This window comes from Ursus maritimus, unplaced genomic scaffold (genome assembly GCF_017311325.1).
Source record: "Ursus maritimus isolate PB19 unplaced genomic scaffold, ASM1731132v1 scaffold_16, whole genome shotgun sequence".
Lineage (NCBI taxonomy): Eukaryota > Metazoa > Chordata > Mammalia > Carnivora > Ursidae > Ursus > Ursus maritimus.
Window position 1 is genome coordinate 9,185,192 of NW_024424008.1, and position 18,439 is coordinate 9,203,630.

The 18,439-nt window shown below is 42.9% G+C and overlaps 1 protein-coding gene and 1 pseudogene across 2 annotated transcripts in view; both read right to left on the minus strand.

Annotated features, from left to right (window-relative positions):
- Positions 1 to 18,373, minus strand: part of P4HA3 (prolyl 4-hydroxylase subunit alpha 3) — a 42,701-nt gene extending 24,328 nt beyond the window's left edge. For both annotated transcript variants that reach the window (XM_040630839.1, XM_040630838.1), the window contains exons 1-4: positions 18,174 to 18,373; positions 8,694 to 8,836; positions 7,672 to 7,895; positions 2,342 to 2,491 (exon numbers count right to left, since the gene is read on the minus strand). In XM_040630839.1, the coding sequence (XP_040486773.1) occupies positions 2,342 to 2,491; positions 7,672 to 7,895; positions 8,694 to 8,836; positions 18,174 to 18,373 (717 nt within the window). The remainder of the gene's footprint in view (positions 1 to 2,341; positions 2,492 to 7,671; positions 7,896 to 8,693; positions 8,837 to 18,173) is intronic.
- LOC121102998 lies at positions 9,951 to 10,049 on the minus strand (annotated as a pseudogene).
- Positions 18,374 to 18,439: the final 66 nt, after the last annotated feature.

An 18,439-nucleotide genomic window follows, 5' to 3' on the forward strand; every position in this document is an offset into this window, starting at 1 on the left:
TCTTAGGTCACCTCGAAGAGTTCCTCATTCCCGGGCCCCATCTCCCACATATATAGAAGGTATATGTGTAATAAACATCTGTTTATTTTTCCTCGTGTTAATCTGTTTTTCATTACAGGGAGGTCTCAGCCAAGAACTCAGAAGATTAGAGAAGAATTATCTCCCCCCCCACACTTCCTAACAGTATCATTATTATTCCTCTTGCGAAGATAATAAAAATTGAGTCCAGGGAGGTTAAGTAAATTGCCCAGATTTTCACAGAATTTGAACCCAGGTCAGTCTGACTTCAGAGCCTGTGGTTTAATCACTACACAACTGTCTCTCGTTAACAATTACTGAAATAATTTTTTACTAAAATAGACCATGAAAAACTATTATATATGTATTATATATTATATGATATATATTACATATTATAATGTTTTCATGGTATAAATAATTATATAAATCATATATTTTATATTATAATGAAAGGTCCATGGAGGGACATCTATCTCGAATTTACAAGGGTTAAAAGGGGACCATTACGTCTATGAGACAATGCCCAATGTGTTCTATTACTGACATGTCAAAAAAATGTGCTGTAAGAGCACAAAGGAGTCTGAGAAGTCTGAGGAGAATTAAGGAAGGCTTCACAAAGTAGGTGACATTTGAGCTATGCCTTGTGAGAAGAATAAAATTTACCAGACAAAGCACAATTGTGGAAAGGGGGAGTCCACCAGTGAACAGAGGCGAAACCTAAGTCATCACAGGGAAAAAAGCCAAAACCCATACTCAGGCGCGGCCTTTAAAGCTCTGTCTCTCAGGGTGGCTGCTTTAGTTTAGCTTCTCCTAGTCTCACGTCAATCCTCCCTTTTCTTCCTCTATTAAAATTCAATTTCTTCTTGCCCTTCGTTGTACCACAGTGATTCTATTTCGGCTTGAATATGGAGCAACTGAGCACACGCGTTAGGAAGAGCACCCTGGGAAGTTTTACAACAAAGACCCACTTACCAGGAACTCCCGTGAGAGGAACAGGCCCATTTGCTACTCTGAGAATAAATCTGTTTTGGCAGCAACATATAGGTTTTGGACCACCCACATCCTCCTCTCTTTTCTCAGGAAAAGGGGGAAAGAGAAAGGAATGTAGGGAGTAGAAATGGTTTATTAGCTTTGAACACTCTATGGAATTGGCTCTGGAAGCTATATTTCCAGCTCATTCTTGAAGACTATACAGTTCGGGTGGGAAATGGATTAGCTGTAGAAAAGGACGGCAGATCCCCTATTTGGGCAAATGAGCTTCCGCGAGAGGATCTACAACAGCTTTTAGGTCAAGTGCCAAGGAAAAGCAACCCCCGGAGGAGACACTGAGCTGTACTACGGACCAGTGACACCAGCTCCATAGCTAGACACTAGTCAAAGTTACAGCTGGACTCAGTTGCAGATGGGAGAGGATAATGTCAGAGAGGACATCAGTCCTATAGCCCTTCTGGCTGGACACAGAATTAAATTGACATGAGACAGATTAACAGGAGAAAATCAAACGTAGTAGGCGTATGTATGGGGAATCCACACAGACACAAAATTCCAAAGACAATGAGGCAACATGAAGCTTCTATGAGCTATGGAGAGGGGCAGAGTCAGAGAACACAAAGGGGAGAAAGACCATCAACAAGAGGGTGAAAGGAGATGTCTGGAAAAACAAGGTTGCCCTATGATGTAGATAAGTCCCCAAGGTAAAGGGGAGTCTGCTAACAGCTCTTCCTGTTACAGGCTCTCCTTTCCAACATAAACTTAGGCTTTTCCTGCATCTGCTGGGTTTTGATCACTTTGAACTCAAAGTGATCTTTATGCCGAAGTGGCCCATCTTAGGATGCCTGCCGAGGGCCCCCACGGTAACAATCAAACTTCTTCCTTGGATATTGGCAATATCACGACAGAACATCTGAAGAGACAGGAGTTGCTGACAGTGCAAAAGAGTGATCTATATCGACTATGAACCCATCAGACATTTGTCAATGCCGCTGCCGCGCTACAGATGGGAGCCTGCCTCCTACATGGAAGACGATGGTTTTAAAGTAGTCAAGGCGCTGGAAAGAGCACCGGACTAAGAGTCAGACAGACTTGGGCGCTAATCCCAGCTCTATGAACTTCGTGACAAGTTAGGAATTTTTTGGAGGTTTAGTTTACTCACATGTGAAATATGGAACTAATAAAACAACTGCCCTGCTTGACTCACATTTGGTCCTGTTGGGAAGATGAAATAAATTGAGAGACATGAAAATGTGTAGAAAATTGTCCAGCAGATATAAAGTACTATATTTATTGTGATAATACTAGTGAGTCTCACTAACTCCCCTACCTGGAAATAGGCAAAGGCCAAGTGATCCAAGGCATCTTCTAGACTTGCCTCATCCTCTGTCTTCCATTCTCCATAAGATCCTCGGAAGAGACTGACAGCCTCCTCCAGCCATGGAATGGCATGGTAGTAATCCCCCATGTCATAGGCCACCTGTAGGTAACAGAAGTACCATCATTAAGCCTGAATCCACAGGTAGGGGAGAGGAAATGACAAAGAGTGAGTGCCTTCACAAGAAGGCAAGTTTGCATCTCAAATTCATTTAAATTCAGTTTGTCAAGCTTCCATTATAGCCAACGCATTGTTCTAGAAGTAGAGAAGACACAAGGGTTCTTGCATTTAAGGAAGTCATAATCTGGGGAGAAGAGAGATATGAACTCAATTAACTGTAATACTGGGCAGAATGCATGAATACTAAAGGAAATACACATAATATGTCACAGAGGCAGAGAAGGGAGAGGCTTGGGAATCTCAAAAGGTTTCGTGGAAGAAGTGGCATGAGATAGGCCTTCCCTGAAGAAAGGAAAGGATTTCAATGGGCAGCGGTTGAGAGGAAGAACATTGTAAGGTGAGGGAATGGCAGAAACAGAAGCCAAAAGCAAGTTTGTGTTCAAGCTGGACACTGGTTATAGCCTAAGGTGAAAAGAAGCAGGAAATGGACTTCAAAAGGTAGCACGGGCTAAGCTAATAAGAGTTGTGAGTGTCATGTTTTTAAGAAGATACTGCCAGTAGCAATGTGAGAAATGGACTGAGTTCATTCATTTATTTATTCAATATTTACTGAGTATTTGGTATTATTCAGTATTTATTGAGTATCTGGTGATCGCTGACCTTAAAGAGCTTAGTCACATGAAGGACACCAGAGTAAATCAATAATTGCAACACAGTGTATTAGACCCACATGGGAATGCTCGAAGAGCTCAGTGACTTTTTTCTATAATAAATGTTGGAAGGCAGGAATATGGCAACATGTGCTAGACCTTGCTCCTGTCTCCTAACAGCGTACAGGTAACTAGAATACCAGCACTGCAGGTGGAATTTCCTGGAAGTTGCTGTTGGAGACAGCATGGAATTATAAAGTCACAGAGCCGGAAGCACTCTTACAAAACATTCTAATTCTGCTCTAACTTCCAGACCGGCAGAAAGACAGGGCAGAACCTAGAGGTACTAAAATTCTGCAGTCTAAGCAGTAAAGCAGTTGCTCTTCTAGGTCTGCCATTCACCGGCCATGTTATTTCTCCGATCCTCCGGTTTTCTGTTTGTAAAAAGGTTGAGTTGAAGAATAACAATCGAAATGACTGAACTTTTTCTGCTAAATCAATTATTTGTTTTAATTAAGTTTTCCCAAGCCCCAAAAATATGGTAGATTGAGATAACTGGAATCCTTCCAACCAAAAAGACTTGGAACTTTTGAATAAAATATAACAAATATTTTATGATATATTTTCAAGAAAGAATGGAAAATACCCAGATACCAGAAACAAAAAAAGGAGCTAAAAACCCGAGTAATAAGCTTAAAAGCAGACGCTGAACCAGCTTAGGATGGGGGCGGGTGCTAGTCTTAGTAATCTCGGTACTTAGCAACCTTTGGTTATAATGCCCACGTGAGGGCAGATTATGAGCCCTCCTGGGGCGCCTGGGTGGCTCAGTCATTAAGCATCTGCCTTCAGCTCAGGTCATGATCTCAGGGTCCTGGGATCAAGCCCTGCTCAGCGGGAAGCCTGCTTCTCCCTCTCCCACTCCCCCTGCTTGTGTTCCCTCTCTTGCTGTGTTTCTCTCTGTTAAATAAATAAAAATCTTAAAAAAAAAAAAAAAAAAAAGAGTATGAGCCCTCCTTAGGCCTCCCAAAACCTAGGAACTGGAATGAAGACATACTCATAAAACTGAAAGCCATGAAAAACGATACTTTAAAGGAAAGGGTGGACCAGAAAACAATCTACCCACTGTCCCAAACAGTCAAGAAAATTGTTTTGTTTCTGTCTGGATATTGTTTAGGGGAAAAAAAAAAGTCTCCTTAGAATATGCACAATCTGGGGCGCCTGGGTAGCGCAGTCGTTAAGCGTCTGCTTTCGGCTCAGGGCGTGGTCCCGGCGTTCTAGGATCGAGTCCCACATCGGGCTCCTCCGCTGGGAGCCTGCTTCTTCCTCTCCCACTCCCCTGCTGTGTTCTCTCTCTCGCTGGCTGTCTCTCTGTCACATAAATAAATAAAATCTTTAAAAAAAAAAGAAATATATTAAAAAAAAAAAGAATATTCACCATCTTTGGCCTATGCTTCATGTGAGTTTAAGATTTAAGTATGCATTATTCGTATAGCTAAGGATACTCCAGGCCAAAAAATCAATATAATACGGGGTCTAAGGTCAGTGCAAATCAAAACCACAATGAGATGCCGCCTCTTGCCTGTGAGAGTGGCTATTATTAAAAGGACAAGAAAGAGTGCTGGCAAGGATGTAGAGAAATAGGGCTGTGCGCTGTTGGCGGGACTGTAAATCAGTGCAGCCAACGTGGAAAATAATATGGAGGTTCCTCAAAAAATCAAAAACAGAACTGCCCTTTGATCTACCAATTCCACTTCTGGTATTTATCTGAATAAAATGAAAATACTAACTCAGAAGAAGATATCTGCACCCCCATGTTCATTGCAGCACTTTTTACAATAGCCAAGATAGGGAAACAACCTAAGTGTCTCCACTGATGGATGAATGGATAAAGAAAATATCACACACACACACACACACACACACACACACACACACACACACACGGAATATTATTCAGCCATAAAAAAGAAGGAAAGTTTGCCATTTGCAACAACACGGAGGGACCTTGAGGGCATTATGATAAGTGAAATAAATTAGACAGAGAAAGACAAATACCGTACAATCTCACTTATATGTGGAATCTAAAACAAAAACAAACAATAATAACAAAAACCCGAGCCTATAGTTACAGAGAACAGATTGGTTGCCAGAGGTGGGAAGCAGGGAGTGAGTGAAATGGGTGAAGGGGGTCAAAAGGCACAAACTTCTGGTTATAACATAAATAACTCATGCAGACATAATGTACTCCAAAAAAGGGGGGGGAATCTAAGGCCAGTGATACCACCAGAGTACCCGGAAGAAGAAAACCCAGAACGCTTTGGAGTGATATTCCCACAACTCCAGTCACAGAGATTCTTTTAGAGGGGAAAAAAGTCCTGCTAAAGATAAGTTCACGAACATGATAAACCATATCAGGAAATAATCAATCATGAGCAAGAGTCAACAGACATGACAGCAGGGTAGTGCAATTAGACAAGTAAGAATTTCAGAAACTAGAAAGGTTGATCTGCTTTAAAATAATCCATGGAGGTGAAAACTGGAGACGTGTAGACGTAATAAATTTGGCCACATGTTAATAATCATTGAAGCTGCTTCTTCGACCCAGCAGTACCACTCCCAGGTGTTTATTCAAGAGAAATAAAAACAACTGTCCACAGAAAGACTTACACAAGAATGTTAATAGCAGCTTTATTCACAGTAGCCCAGGCTGGAAACAATCCAAGTATCCATCATTAGGAGACTGGATAAACAGTATGTAGTATAGTCATACAACGGAATACTACTCAGCAGTAAAAAGGAATGAACTAGTAATAAATCAACAAGGTGGATAAATTTCACAGATACACTGTGCTGAGAGGAGCTGGACTCGGGATAGTACATACATATTGTAAGGCTCAGGACAGTTCCCAGGCACCCAGGCAAGGGTAGAGTAGAAGGGAAGGGTTGGCAGTAGTGAGAAGAAAGAGGAAGGGGGCTTTATTGTGCTATATGAAAATTCATTTTTTAATATTAACTTTAATGCCTTCTGTTTTACGTACATTCCTTTTTAAAAATCTGAAATGAACGTTGTAAAATCTTAACATATTTCATCTCAATTATAGACAGAACTGCTTGTTACATTATTTTATGTAGTTTTCTTATATTTGAAATGTTTTATCTTTCATAATAAGTAAATAAATACAGAAATAAAGATTGCCAGTGAGGCTTTCAGGAAGGAACTTACTGAATTTTTAACATATTGTTTTAGTTTCAGAAAGGCCTCATGAATGAAGCATATATTGCTTCCATACACAGAACTATTTTACCTGGCTGAAATTTAAATTAGTCACGAACGTGATGATTGAGCTCTGATTCCATTCAGGATCTTAGAGAAGGAAAAGCAATACATAGATAGGGCAACCCACCGTAGACTAATTTTTGAAGACTGATCCCTAAAACTTGAAATCAGGGCACACGAGGCCCACCCTCAGGTCTGCTAATGAATACTGTAGGGGCTGGGAAAATTCACTTTCCTGCAATACACATCTTCAAAATTAAAAAGGATTTACTCGGGGCGCCTGGGTGGCACGGCGGTTAAGCGTCTGCCTTCGGCTCAGGGCGTGATCCCGGCGTTCTGGAATCGAGCCCCACATCAGGCTCCTCTGCTATGAGCCTGCTTCTTCCTCTCCCACTCCCCCTGCTTGTGTTCCCTCTCTCGCTGGCTGTCTCTATCTCTGTCGAATAAATAAATAAAATCTTTAAAAAATAAAATAAAATAAAATAAAAAGGATTTACTCCATTACTTCTTAAGGCAAAGGCTAACAAAGAGTATATTGTAAAAATGACCTCAAATGGGCTTATAAGTTATGGTCAAAGATCAGTTAAATATCTCATATGGAAGGTTCCTGAAGTCTATTTCCTCAAGTAATGTTAAAGTGAACGGCCTCAGCTTTTTGACACTACCTTAATCTAGTATTTCCAAATGCTTAGGAAATGTTGCGAGGGATTCCAGAAAGTCTCAGGAGGCTGAGTTCCTGTGATCTTACCTCACATCTCCACCTCTTCTGTCCTTCCCCACCCTTGAACCCTGCTTCTCCTTTCCACCCAGCTGTTCATCTGCTGGCATGGTGCTACTGTTAGGGTGACCCCAGGACCATTTTTCCCAGCTCAGTCACCACTTATGTCTGCCGTCCAGCCATAACTAATAACACTAATAACACTCCCTTCACTCTCAAGCGTGTCCTGCGTATGAGATCACCTTAATTATCAGGGAAACAGTTATTATGGAAAGACTCAGAGTTAAAAGACCCAGGTTCAAAATTGATTTCCGCTACTTAAAATTGTGTAACCTTGGGCAGATTATTTACCGTGCCTGAACCTCGGCTTCTTCATCTGAAAATGGGGAATTATACCAAATTTCCAAGTTTGCTGGAAGGACTGAAAGCATGTAAAAGCAATCAGGATATAGTTATTTCATCTACAAGAAATGAGAGCTGAGCACTTCACTCTCTCTCTCTCTCCGAGTACTGTTACCTTGCCAACTTGGAAGCAGTCATCTGCTGTGAGGGCGAAGAGCCGTGTGGGACTGTACAGGTCAGTGACCGCGGAGCCAGCGACTCTCTGGAAGACGCCCCGGGCCAGGCCCTTCACGTTGAGCATGTATACATCCTGCAGCCGCATCAGGGCCCTTGCTGCTCCCTCCAGGTCCTCGAAGGCTGGCAGGTCCTGCTCCACCTTCTCATAACCATCCTTCAGGGCTGCAGGGCAGTACACACACCAGTCCACCGTTCAAACAGCAGGTGGTGAGCGCTTGATACAGACAAGGCATAATCACCGTTCAAATATGTCATGAGCAAAGATCAAGTTTTATCGGTCTTTATCCCCCGTGACTAGCACAGTTCCTGGCACAGAGTGGGTGCTTAAGCTCCTGAATAAAACACGGGGAACATAAGCTCTAGAATAAAAACTAAAGCACACCCGTGTTGTTCCATCCTGTCTCCGGGAATCTTGCCCTTTGTGGGGAGAACTCTTCTTCCTCTTAATCTCCCCAAAGTCCAGCAAATTTCTTCAAGTACAAAGTAGAATAAATTAGGAAACTGACCTTGCTACAGATCACATTATAGTTTAATAAAATAGAAATTATTAGACAGATACGTACATGGAATGATATAACCTGTACTTCTTCACAGGGTTGTTTGTAGGGAAGATCGAATGAGATAATGGACATGAAAGCGCTTCTTTTTTTTTTTTTTTAAGATTTTATTTTTGAGTTATCTTTACACCCGACGTCGGGGCTGGAACTCATAACCCCAAGATCAAGAGTCACATGCTCCACCATCTGAGCCAGCCAGGCACCCCAAGAGTGCCTTCTGATGTACAGAAATCACACAGACATATTAACAAGAGGACCTAGTTCTTCGTAGTAGCTAAAGCTATGAAGATGGAGTAATACCTACCCACTTCATGACCCTTCATCATATTCCACCAGAATCTCTCTCCTTCCCAGAGTCAGGAGACAGAATCTTCTCTTACCCTCCAGCCCTCCTCCTCATTACCTCGGATGTTCTCACTGGCCTCCAGACTATGTACCACATTCCTCCAGTCAGACTGTAGGCGTTTGATGAGAGTATATGCAAGCAGAGGGTTAGACACAGGGGTTGCCGAATCCTCGTGCAAAGAAAGCACCTTGTCATAGAATCTGGAAGAGAGGAGTAGAACGATCTCGCTCACTGACGTACCCACTGCCCCTAGCAAAGGCTGGCATGGTGTATGTACATTTAGAGTAGTTAAAAATGAAACGGGAACCCTTTGCGACTCACATAATACTCTAACCAATAAGCACAAAGAATATGAAAACTACCAAGACAACAGAAGTAGGTCCATTCATTTGTTCAATGGGTCAGTCTCTACTGGTCAATTAGTGCATATCAGGCACCACGCTAGATGCTAGAGGTACAAAGGCAAGACAGGGTGGAGCTCTCAAGGAGTTCACAAACCGGAAAACCTTTTCTCTCATCACTCTATAGTCAATACTTAGAATCTGGTAGAAGCTCAAAAATGTTGTTAAATTAATTGCAATAACTGTGATACCTGCTAGGAGAGAAGTGAGCTTATAATGCTATGTAATGCTCCAGCCACTTGCAGGCAGGGCCCCTAACCCAGGTGGGAGTTAGTAGGTGTAAGGGAAGACTTCCCGGAGGAAACGGCACTTAGATCTGAGTCCTAAAGGATTAAACGATTGATAGCTACTATTTACCGAGCCTTTACCACATATCAGGCATCCTGTTAAGTGCTTTAAATATAGTTTGTCTCATTTAATACCCCCAACAACCCTCAGAGTAGATTTTATCACGCCCATTTTGAAGGGAGAGAAAATGGAGACAAGGCCACACAGTGAGTGACAAAACCAGATCTGAATCCAAATCTTCCTGACTCTGAAGCTTGTTCTCAGCCGATTTTGCCATATTGTTTCCATGGAGCTAAACCAAAAAAGGATGAAGTTTTTTTTGTTTTTGTTTTTTCGTTTTTTGTTTTGCTTTGTTTTGTTTACTTGCGTATAGTTGACTCACAGTGTTACATTAGTTTCAGGTGTACGTCACAGTGATTAAAAAAAAATATGGGGGGCGCCTGGGTGGCACAGCGGTTAAGCGTCTGCCTTCGGCTCAGGGCGTGATCCCGGCGTTATGGGATCGAGCCCCACATCAGGCTCCTCCGCTAGGAGCCTGCTTCTTCCTCTCCCACTCCCCCTGCTTGTGTTCCCTCTCTCGGTGGCTGTCTCTATCTCTGTTGAATAAATAAATAAAATCTTTAAAAAAAATATGGAACGATGCACGAATCTGTCATCCTAGCACAGGGGCCATGCTCATCTTCTCTGTATCCTAGGAATAATATTTTTTGAGCCAATGGGGACCACCATGTACAAAAGCACAGAGGCTTGACAAATGTGTGTTCATTCAATAAATCAGTCTATACCGGTTATTCGCTAGATGGCGGACTCCATGCTAGATGCTGGGGATGAAAAGGCAAGACAGGGTCCAATGCTTGAAAATTTCATGAACAAGAAGAGAGTTGTTTTTCTCATTGCTCTAAACCTAAATTCAACATACATTTCTATGAAAGAGTAACTAAAATACACTCTTCTAGGAGCTGAAGGCAGGATTTCGATTAAGACAATAAACTTGGTCTCAGATGGCCTAGTGGGGTGAGACACAAACAATTACATAACAGATGCAACACCAGGTTTAAGAACAAGGCTTAGGGGGCAGTAAGGAGAGGGGGTAATTAATTTGGCCAGAGCAGGTCAGAGATGGTTTCACAGAGGAGATAATACACCAAAACTTGATAGGTGGACGCAAATAATGAGGAAGGGAGGAGAAGCAGGCAGAGACGGTTCAACATATGTGAAGGGATGGAGAGAAAAGGTAGGGGAGTTCCAAGTTGTTCAGTACCACTGGAGCCCCAGGGGTGTCGGAAGGATGATGGGTAGATCAGACTGGACAAGGGAGGAGCACCTCACAGGCCCTGCTGAGGAATTTGGGTTTTACCCTGAGTGCAATTAGGGGCCACCAAAAGGTTTTAAGTGACAGTTGGATACACTATGATATGTTTACGTATACGAATCTATGAGAGGGTGGGGTTCAGAAGTGGGGATGATCGGAGGCAACAAGAACAGTTTGGAGGCCAATTCAAAAGTGGAAGCAAGAGTAAAGAGAGTCTGAACCATAATAATGACAGTGGGGGCAGAGGACGGGATAGATTCAAGGGAGATATTTAGGAAGCAGTCCACATACAAACTGGTGGCTGCAATGGGGGAGGTAGCCATGGGGTTGTCCAGCAGGTGTCCAGGCTCTCTGGCTTGCCGACATGTATAGAAAAGGGCCAGAAATGGTGGGACCAGAAGTGATCATTTTCTAGTTAATTTCCCTCCTCTTCAGATGTCCTACCACAGTGTTCACATCAGCAAGAGATGCTGTTTCCTTTCCTGGCATATTATAGTTATTCCATTTCTAACGCACTATCGGGATTATAACAATTTATTGATTATAATAAGGCAGACCTACCCACAGCGAATATCATTCTCAACAGGGAAAAACTGAGAGCTTTTCTCCTAAGGGAAACATGGCAGGGATGTCCATAATCACTACTGCTGTTCAACAGAGTACTAGAAGTCCTAGCCTCACAATCAGACAACAAGAAGAAATAAAAGGCATCTGAATCGGCAAAGAAGTCAAACTCTCACTCTTTGCAGATGATATGATACTTTGTGTGGAAAACCCCAAAGACTCCACCCCAAACTTGCTAGAACTCATACAGGAATTCAGCAAAGTGGCAGGATATAAAATCAATGCACAGCAATCAGTTGCATTTCTATACACCAACAATGAGACAGAAGAAAGAGAAATTAAGGAGTCGATCCCATTTACAACTGCACCCAAAACCATAAGATACCTAGGAATAACTCTAACCAAAGAGGCAAAGGATCTGTACTCAGAAAACTACAGAACACTCATGAAAGAAATTGAGGAAGACACAAAGAAATGGAAAAACATTGCATGCTCATGGATTGGAAGAACAAATATTGTTAAAATGTCCAAGCTATCTAGAGCAATCTACACATTCAATGCAATCCCTATCAAAATACCATCAACTTTTTTCACAGAGCTGGAACAAATAATCTTAAAATTTGTATGGAACCAGGAAGACCCCAAATAGCCAAAGGAACATTGAAAAAGAAAACCAAAACTGGTGGCATCACAATTATGGACTTCAAGCCCTATTACAAAGCTGTGATCATCAAGACAGAATGGTACTGGCACAAAAACAGACACACAGATCAATGGAACAGAACAGAGAACTCAGAAATGGACCCTCAACTCTATAGTCAATTAATCTTCAACAAAGCAGGAAAGAATATCTAAGGGAAAAAAGTCTCTTCAACAAATGGTGTTGGGAAAATCAGACAGCCACATGCAGAAGAATGAAACTGGACCATTTTCTTACATCATATACAAAAATAGACCCAAAATGGTTGAAAGACCTAAAGATGACAGGAATCCATCACAATCCTTGAGGAGAACACAGGCAGCAACCTCTTTGACCTCGGCTGCAGCAACTTCCTGCTAGACACATCTCCAAAAGCAAGGGAAAACAAAGGCGAAAATGAACTGTTGGGAGTTCATTAAGATAAAACGCTTTTGCACAGTGAATAAAACCAAAAGACAACCGACAGAATGGGAGAAGATATTTGCAAATGACATATCAGATAAAGGGCTAGTATCCAAAATCTATAAAGAACTTATCAAACTCAACACCCAAAAACAAATATCCCAATCAAGAAATGGGCAGAAGACCTGAACAGACATTTCCGCAAAGAAGACATCCGAATGGCCAACAGACACATGAAAAAGTGCTCAACATCACTCAGCATCAGGGAAATACAAATCCAAACCACAATGAGATACCACCTCACACCACTCAAAATGGCTAAAAATAACAAGTCAGGAAACGACAGATGTTGGAGAGGATGTGGAGAAAGGGGAACCCTCTGACACTGTTGGTGGGAATGCAAGCTGGTGCAGCCGCTCTGGAAAACAGTATGGAGGTTGCTAAAAAGTTGAAAATAGAGCTACCCTATGACCCAGCAATTGCACTACTGGGTATTTACAAATGTAGTGAACATTCGTAGTGATACAAATGTAGTGAACTGAAGGGGCACCTGCACCCCAATGTTTATAGCAGTAATGTCCACAACAGCCAAACTATGTAAAGAGCCCAGATGTCCACTGACAGATGAATGGATAAAGAAGATGTGGTATATATTTACAATGGAGTATCACGTAGCCATCAAAAAATGAAATCTTGCCATTCACAATGATGTGGATGGAACTAAAGGGTATTATGTTAAGCAAAATAAGTCAATCAGAGAAAGACAGTTATCATATGATCTCACTGATACACGGAATTTAAGAAACAAGGCAGACAATCATAGGGGAAGAGAGGAAAAAATGAAACAAGAGGAAACCAGAGAGGGAGAAAAACCGAACTGTAATATACTCTTTATCTTAGGAAACAAATTGAGGGTTGCTGGAAGGGAGGGGGGTGGGGGGATGGGGTGGCTTCGTGATGGACACTGGGGAGGGTATGTGTTGTGGTGAGTGCTGTGTGTTGTGTAAGATTGATGAATCACAGACCTGTACCCCTGAAACAAATATGTTAATAATAAAACATAATAATAATTGAAAAAATAAAAATTAAAAAATATATATAATAATTATATATGTTAATAATAAAACATAATAATAATTTAAAAAATAAAAATTAAAAAATATATATATAATAAGGCAGACCCAAGAGTTCTAGGCATGCCCTCTAAAAATTTTTTCCTTATTTTAAAATTATTAATTTCGAGAACGATATAACAACAACAATGGAAATAAAAGGAAAAAGTGCATGCAAAGTGAAGAGGCTATGGATTTATAGGAATGTGCTCAAGAGCGGTGAGGATATAGGAGTCCTTTGGCCAGAGTGGAAGATTTCAGTGAGCAGGAAGGGATGAAAGTAAGAACAGAGGGAGTGGCAGGGTGGGGGGGGGGGGGTTCATTCCCTTGAAGCTGAGTCTGACCTAAGGGTTTCTCAAGGGTGGAGCCTGAATTGAAGATGACCTGCCTCCAGGTGCCTCCAGGGAGCCAAGAGTTCAATTCAAGCAAGACCTAAGAAACAGGAATCTGGGCCTGGGTGCCCCAGGGAGGAAATGAGAAGCCTGTCAAGTCCCAGGATGTCTCTGATCCCTGAAACAAGGCTCTTTGAGAGCGGCTACTCTAGGGTTTTAAAAACTAAACCAGCCTCCAGGGTGTGGGATTTTTTTTTTTTTTTTTTTTTTTTTTTTTACTACCCATTATTTCCTGCTTCAGCTCCATATGGAACTACTTAGCGAAAGATATTTCACTGCTAGACGAAAACACTTACAAGCAGAGACTTGGGCTTGAATCCAGCCTGAAGAGTAAGGATCGAAGGACAACTGAGGCTGAGTGCGCAGTAATTTGATAGAGTGTTGGACTGGGAGGAGACCCAGCCTTCAACTCTCCCTCGGTTTGCTCCTCTGTAATATGACAGAACTGGTCTAGTCTAGAAGATCTCTATGGATCCTTTCAGCATGACCATTCTATCGTTTCTTTCCATCATCTTTTCCATAACTGAATAAAGAGATTCTTCATTTGGTGCTTGAGGACTAACGCTTAACAGGCATCAGAGGAAAGAAGCAAGGGAGCGAGGTGAAGATTTTCCCCAAGTCCTCCAGCATATCAGAAGCACCAGCTCCTTGTTCTCTTCACATAGCACGTTGTATTGTGGGGTCGGTTTACTTAGGGCAGGGGTTTGATCTCTGGGGCAGCGCATAATTCAGTTCAGCGTTCAGATACGTCACTTTTCTGTCACACAAAGAAAAAACCTATCAACAGATATCTGAGACTGGTTTGGAATCCAAACGTTGGCCCTATTCCCAGCCTCTGAGCAAATAGCTGGTTTTCAGAGACCGAGTTACTGGATGCTGAATTCAAACCTCAGGGTTTCCTAAATGGCTTTTTGCTTTAACAAATGTTGCTGAGAGTGGAAAATCAGATCCCTGCTTCAAGAATCTGCACATCAAATTTGCAACCCAATCCTGCATTAAACAGCCTGGATAGGTTATCCAGCCGCAATATAAAGGCTATTTTAATTCAATATGTTTCTCCTTGGAAATTCCAAAATGGCTTTGTCTCAGTTCTTCTGAGACATTCCAAATACTTAATTCATAACACAAAAATTACTGCTGCTGCTATTACTCTTTCAATCTTGGTAGTTTTTTAAAATTGCAACAGAAAAAAAAAAAGCTAGGGGTTAACTGTACATAGATAAATATACAACTAGTATATCTATATATCTATATACTGTACTAGTAAAATTTTTATTCATTAACTTGGGGTAAAGAGTAGTTTCAACATTGAAAAATATTTTATTTCTTTTCTTTTTTTAAAGATTTTATTTATTTATTTGAGAGAGGGAGTGAGAGAGAGCATGGGGGTGGTGCAAAGGGAAAGGCAGAACTCGCTGAGCAGGGAGCCATTCTCAGCTAGATCCCAGGACCCTGGGATCATGACCTGAGCCCAAGGCAGACGCTTAACTGCCTGAGCCACCCAACCACCCCCCAAATATTTTATTTCTAAATTTAGAAATTTAAAGAAGAATATCAACTGAAGCCCTTAGAAATAACATTTCAAGTTACATTAGATCACCAGATTGGGACTATAGGAAAATGAGCAGAACTGCCAAAATTCTTGTTTTAAGTAGCAATAATTTCACTAGGTTTTAGAGCATTGACTAAAGAACAACAGTCTCTAAAATATCAAACTAAACTTTCTGAAATTAAATGCTCATAAGTCATAGGAGAAGATAATCTAGAATTTTTCTGAATCTTACTATCTGGGCTCTCACAATCTGAGTTACTGCTTAGATCCAAAGGTGGGATCTAGTTTCACCAGGCAGTCTCAAAATAAACAAAAAAATCCTACAGTTACAGCTAACATTTGTTGAGCACCTATTACATTCCAAGCAAAATGATAAATGCCTTTACATGGTACTTAATCCTTCTAACAAGTCGGTGGGGTAGGTGCTATCATTATCATCATTTTACAGATTAGGAAACTAACGCCTAAAGAGGTCAAGGAAAGACCTTGCCCAAGGTCAGAGCCAAAGATTCAGAGGTCTGTTAAGTTCCTGCATCCAGACTCTTAACCACTACGTACTCCAGCTGTTCATAAAACCTCAGCAGTTATGGGGTTTGGTCTGGGTCCTGGCACATCAGATAAAGCAAGCAGTAAGGACCTCATGGCATGATAAACAATTAAAAGAACTATATCCTAGTCCTGGATTTGCTACCTACTAGACGTATAATCTCAGGTAAGGGTATTAAACTTTAGTCTTCTCATATTTTAAATGATTTCTCATTTGTTTGAGAGAGTCATACAAACCTATTTCAAAGCATTGTGTGTAAGAAGCAAATGAGATTAGGGTTCTGTGACAGAGCTGTGACAATGTCAACGGTGAGGAGACAGTAAAGGAGACCAGCATCAGCACCCCCCACCCCCTCCACCAGTCATTTGATCCACAGTGCCATCTCTCAGTTCTGAACCTGTTCCTTGAGAGGCCCGGCATCAGGATCTTGACCCATCTCTCTCTGAGCCACCCAAATAAAGAGATTAGTGGTATGAGAACCACATGGGTAGCAGGGAACTTGCTGGAATTTCAAATCAAAGAGAAGTCTTTTATTTCCACCTATAAATCTAGACTCTGATGCATGTGGACTAAGAACAGAATTAAAACATTTTGCTTTATAGAGTAGGCCCATTAAACACTGGGCAACGATGCCACTCTAAAGAGTGACAAGAATGATTGAAAGTATCATCTTTTATTGTTATAATACACACATATATTTTGTGTGTGTGCATGTGCGTATATTCACACTATTTCAAACTGATAGTAAATTTAAACACACATGTAACTGCTTATATGTAAGCTACATACTTAGGAGCACATACCAAACAACATCATCATTCAATCACCACTGAGTAACAAACGAGCTCTTTCACACACACTTCCTACACAACTTGATTCTCTCCAACAGGGGCTCTCTCATACGGCCACAGTGTCCCACGCGCCTTCTTCCCATGTGCCCCAGGATTGGTATTACTATCACATACACTCGCTCAGTTTTATCAGCAGTCCATTGTGAGACAGCTCTCTGTTGTCTCAGCTCAGGAGAGGGCCAGATGATGTAAGACCTACAATAATATACTCAGATAGCAATGTGGTTACAGCACTGTTGTAGGCTTCACGTCCAGAGCAGACACAGCACCTATTCAAACACAATGTATCACACAATACAGTCATTTTTCATAGCTTGACACTAACAGTCAATACATGATTACAGAGGCCCAGCGTGCCAAGTCTCCAGTATTTTATGCCACAGTGTGTAGCACCAGAGTTTGCTGATTGTGGAGCCAACAGTGGTGGCTGAGCATCTGCTTGTGTGCACTACACTCAGTATCCGCTAGTATCAAGTATGGTTTTCCCTAGTGTTTCCTTGGTGTCAAGGAACACATATTAAATCTTAGTTATCTTCTATTTAGAATTTAGAGAGCTCTTATATGTGGGAAGAGAGGGGAGAGTTGAACCCAAAGGAGACAATGAACATCTCTCATTAACAATCACGATGCTCCCTGAGGGCAGGGTTGGGTCTTGCTCACCATTTTATCCCCACTACCTGGAACAGTGTGTGGCTCATACATAATAAGCAAACACCGGTACTGAATGAGTTAATGAACACGAAGCATTCTTCATATAATGAGCGGTACAAGCAGCATCCAGAGGGACGCAGAGATATCCTAGTGTGGGGCCCATCCTGTCCCAAAGGCATGTACATCTCACACATGGTCACAGAATGTCACTTCCTGCCAAACACCAGTTCTCTGGGACACACACGTGGCTGCAGCGACACAGTATTTTCTCCCTCTCCCTCTTGCAGTCGCGCTGTGTCTCTGTGACACAGATCTGGGGGCCCACACGGCTTGCCGGCGTGCCTTGTGAGGTCCTCCTACTCGGCCTGAGTCACTCCGACCACACTTTTCCACAGCGCAGCAGCCTGGCTGTGTGAGGAGGGATCTGGGGTGCTACTGGGTGTGTGCGACGGCGTTCGCGGTCCCACACTGCGTGATACCGCGTCCCCGAGGTCACGCTCGGTCTGTTTCCCCCTTACCTCATGCCACGGTGTCTCGAGGTCCCACCCCGGGTGACACTGGGTCTGATGGTCACCCTGGGCCACACGGTGTCTCAGCCTCACGGTCTAGCGAGGCTTACCCAGTCTCACACGGCGTCTGAGGTCCCACGCTGAGTGACAATGAGACTGAGTCACCCGCCACCCTACAGCACGGTGCCTCGGTCCCGCCCTCTGACTCAGTCTCCCCGACTCAGGCGCCTCTGTGGCCCCGCGCGCGTTTTCTCACCTGGTCAGGTCGCGCAGCCGCGCCTCCTCCCCGCGCAGGTAGCGCCGCAGCAGCCCCAGCAGCCGGCGCTCGGGCGCCAGGGCGCGCGCCACGCTGGTCAGCGCCGAGAACGTGTCCCCCCGCGCCGCGGCCCCGGCCGGGTCCCCTGCCCGCAGCGCCAGCACCGCCAGCAGCGCCGCCAGCCCCGCCGCGGGGCGCATCGCCGGCTCTCGCGCGCGTCCCCTCGGACGGTCCGGCCAGGCCCCGGCGCGCGCCGCTCCCGCCCG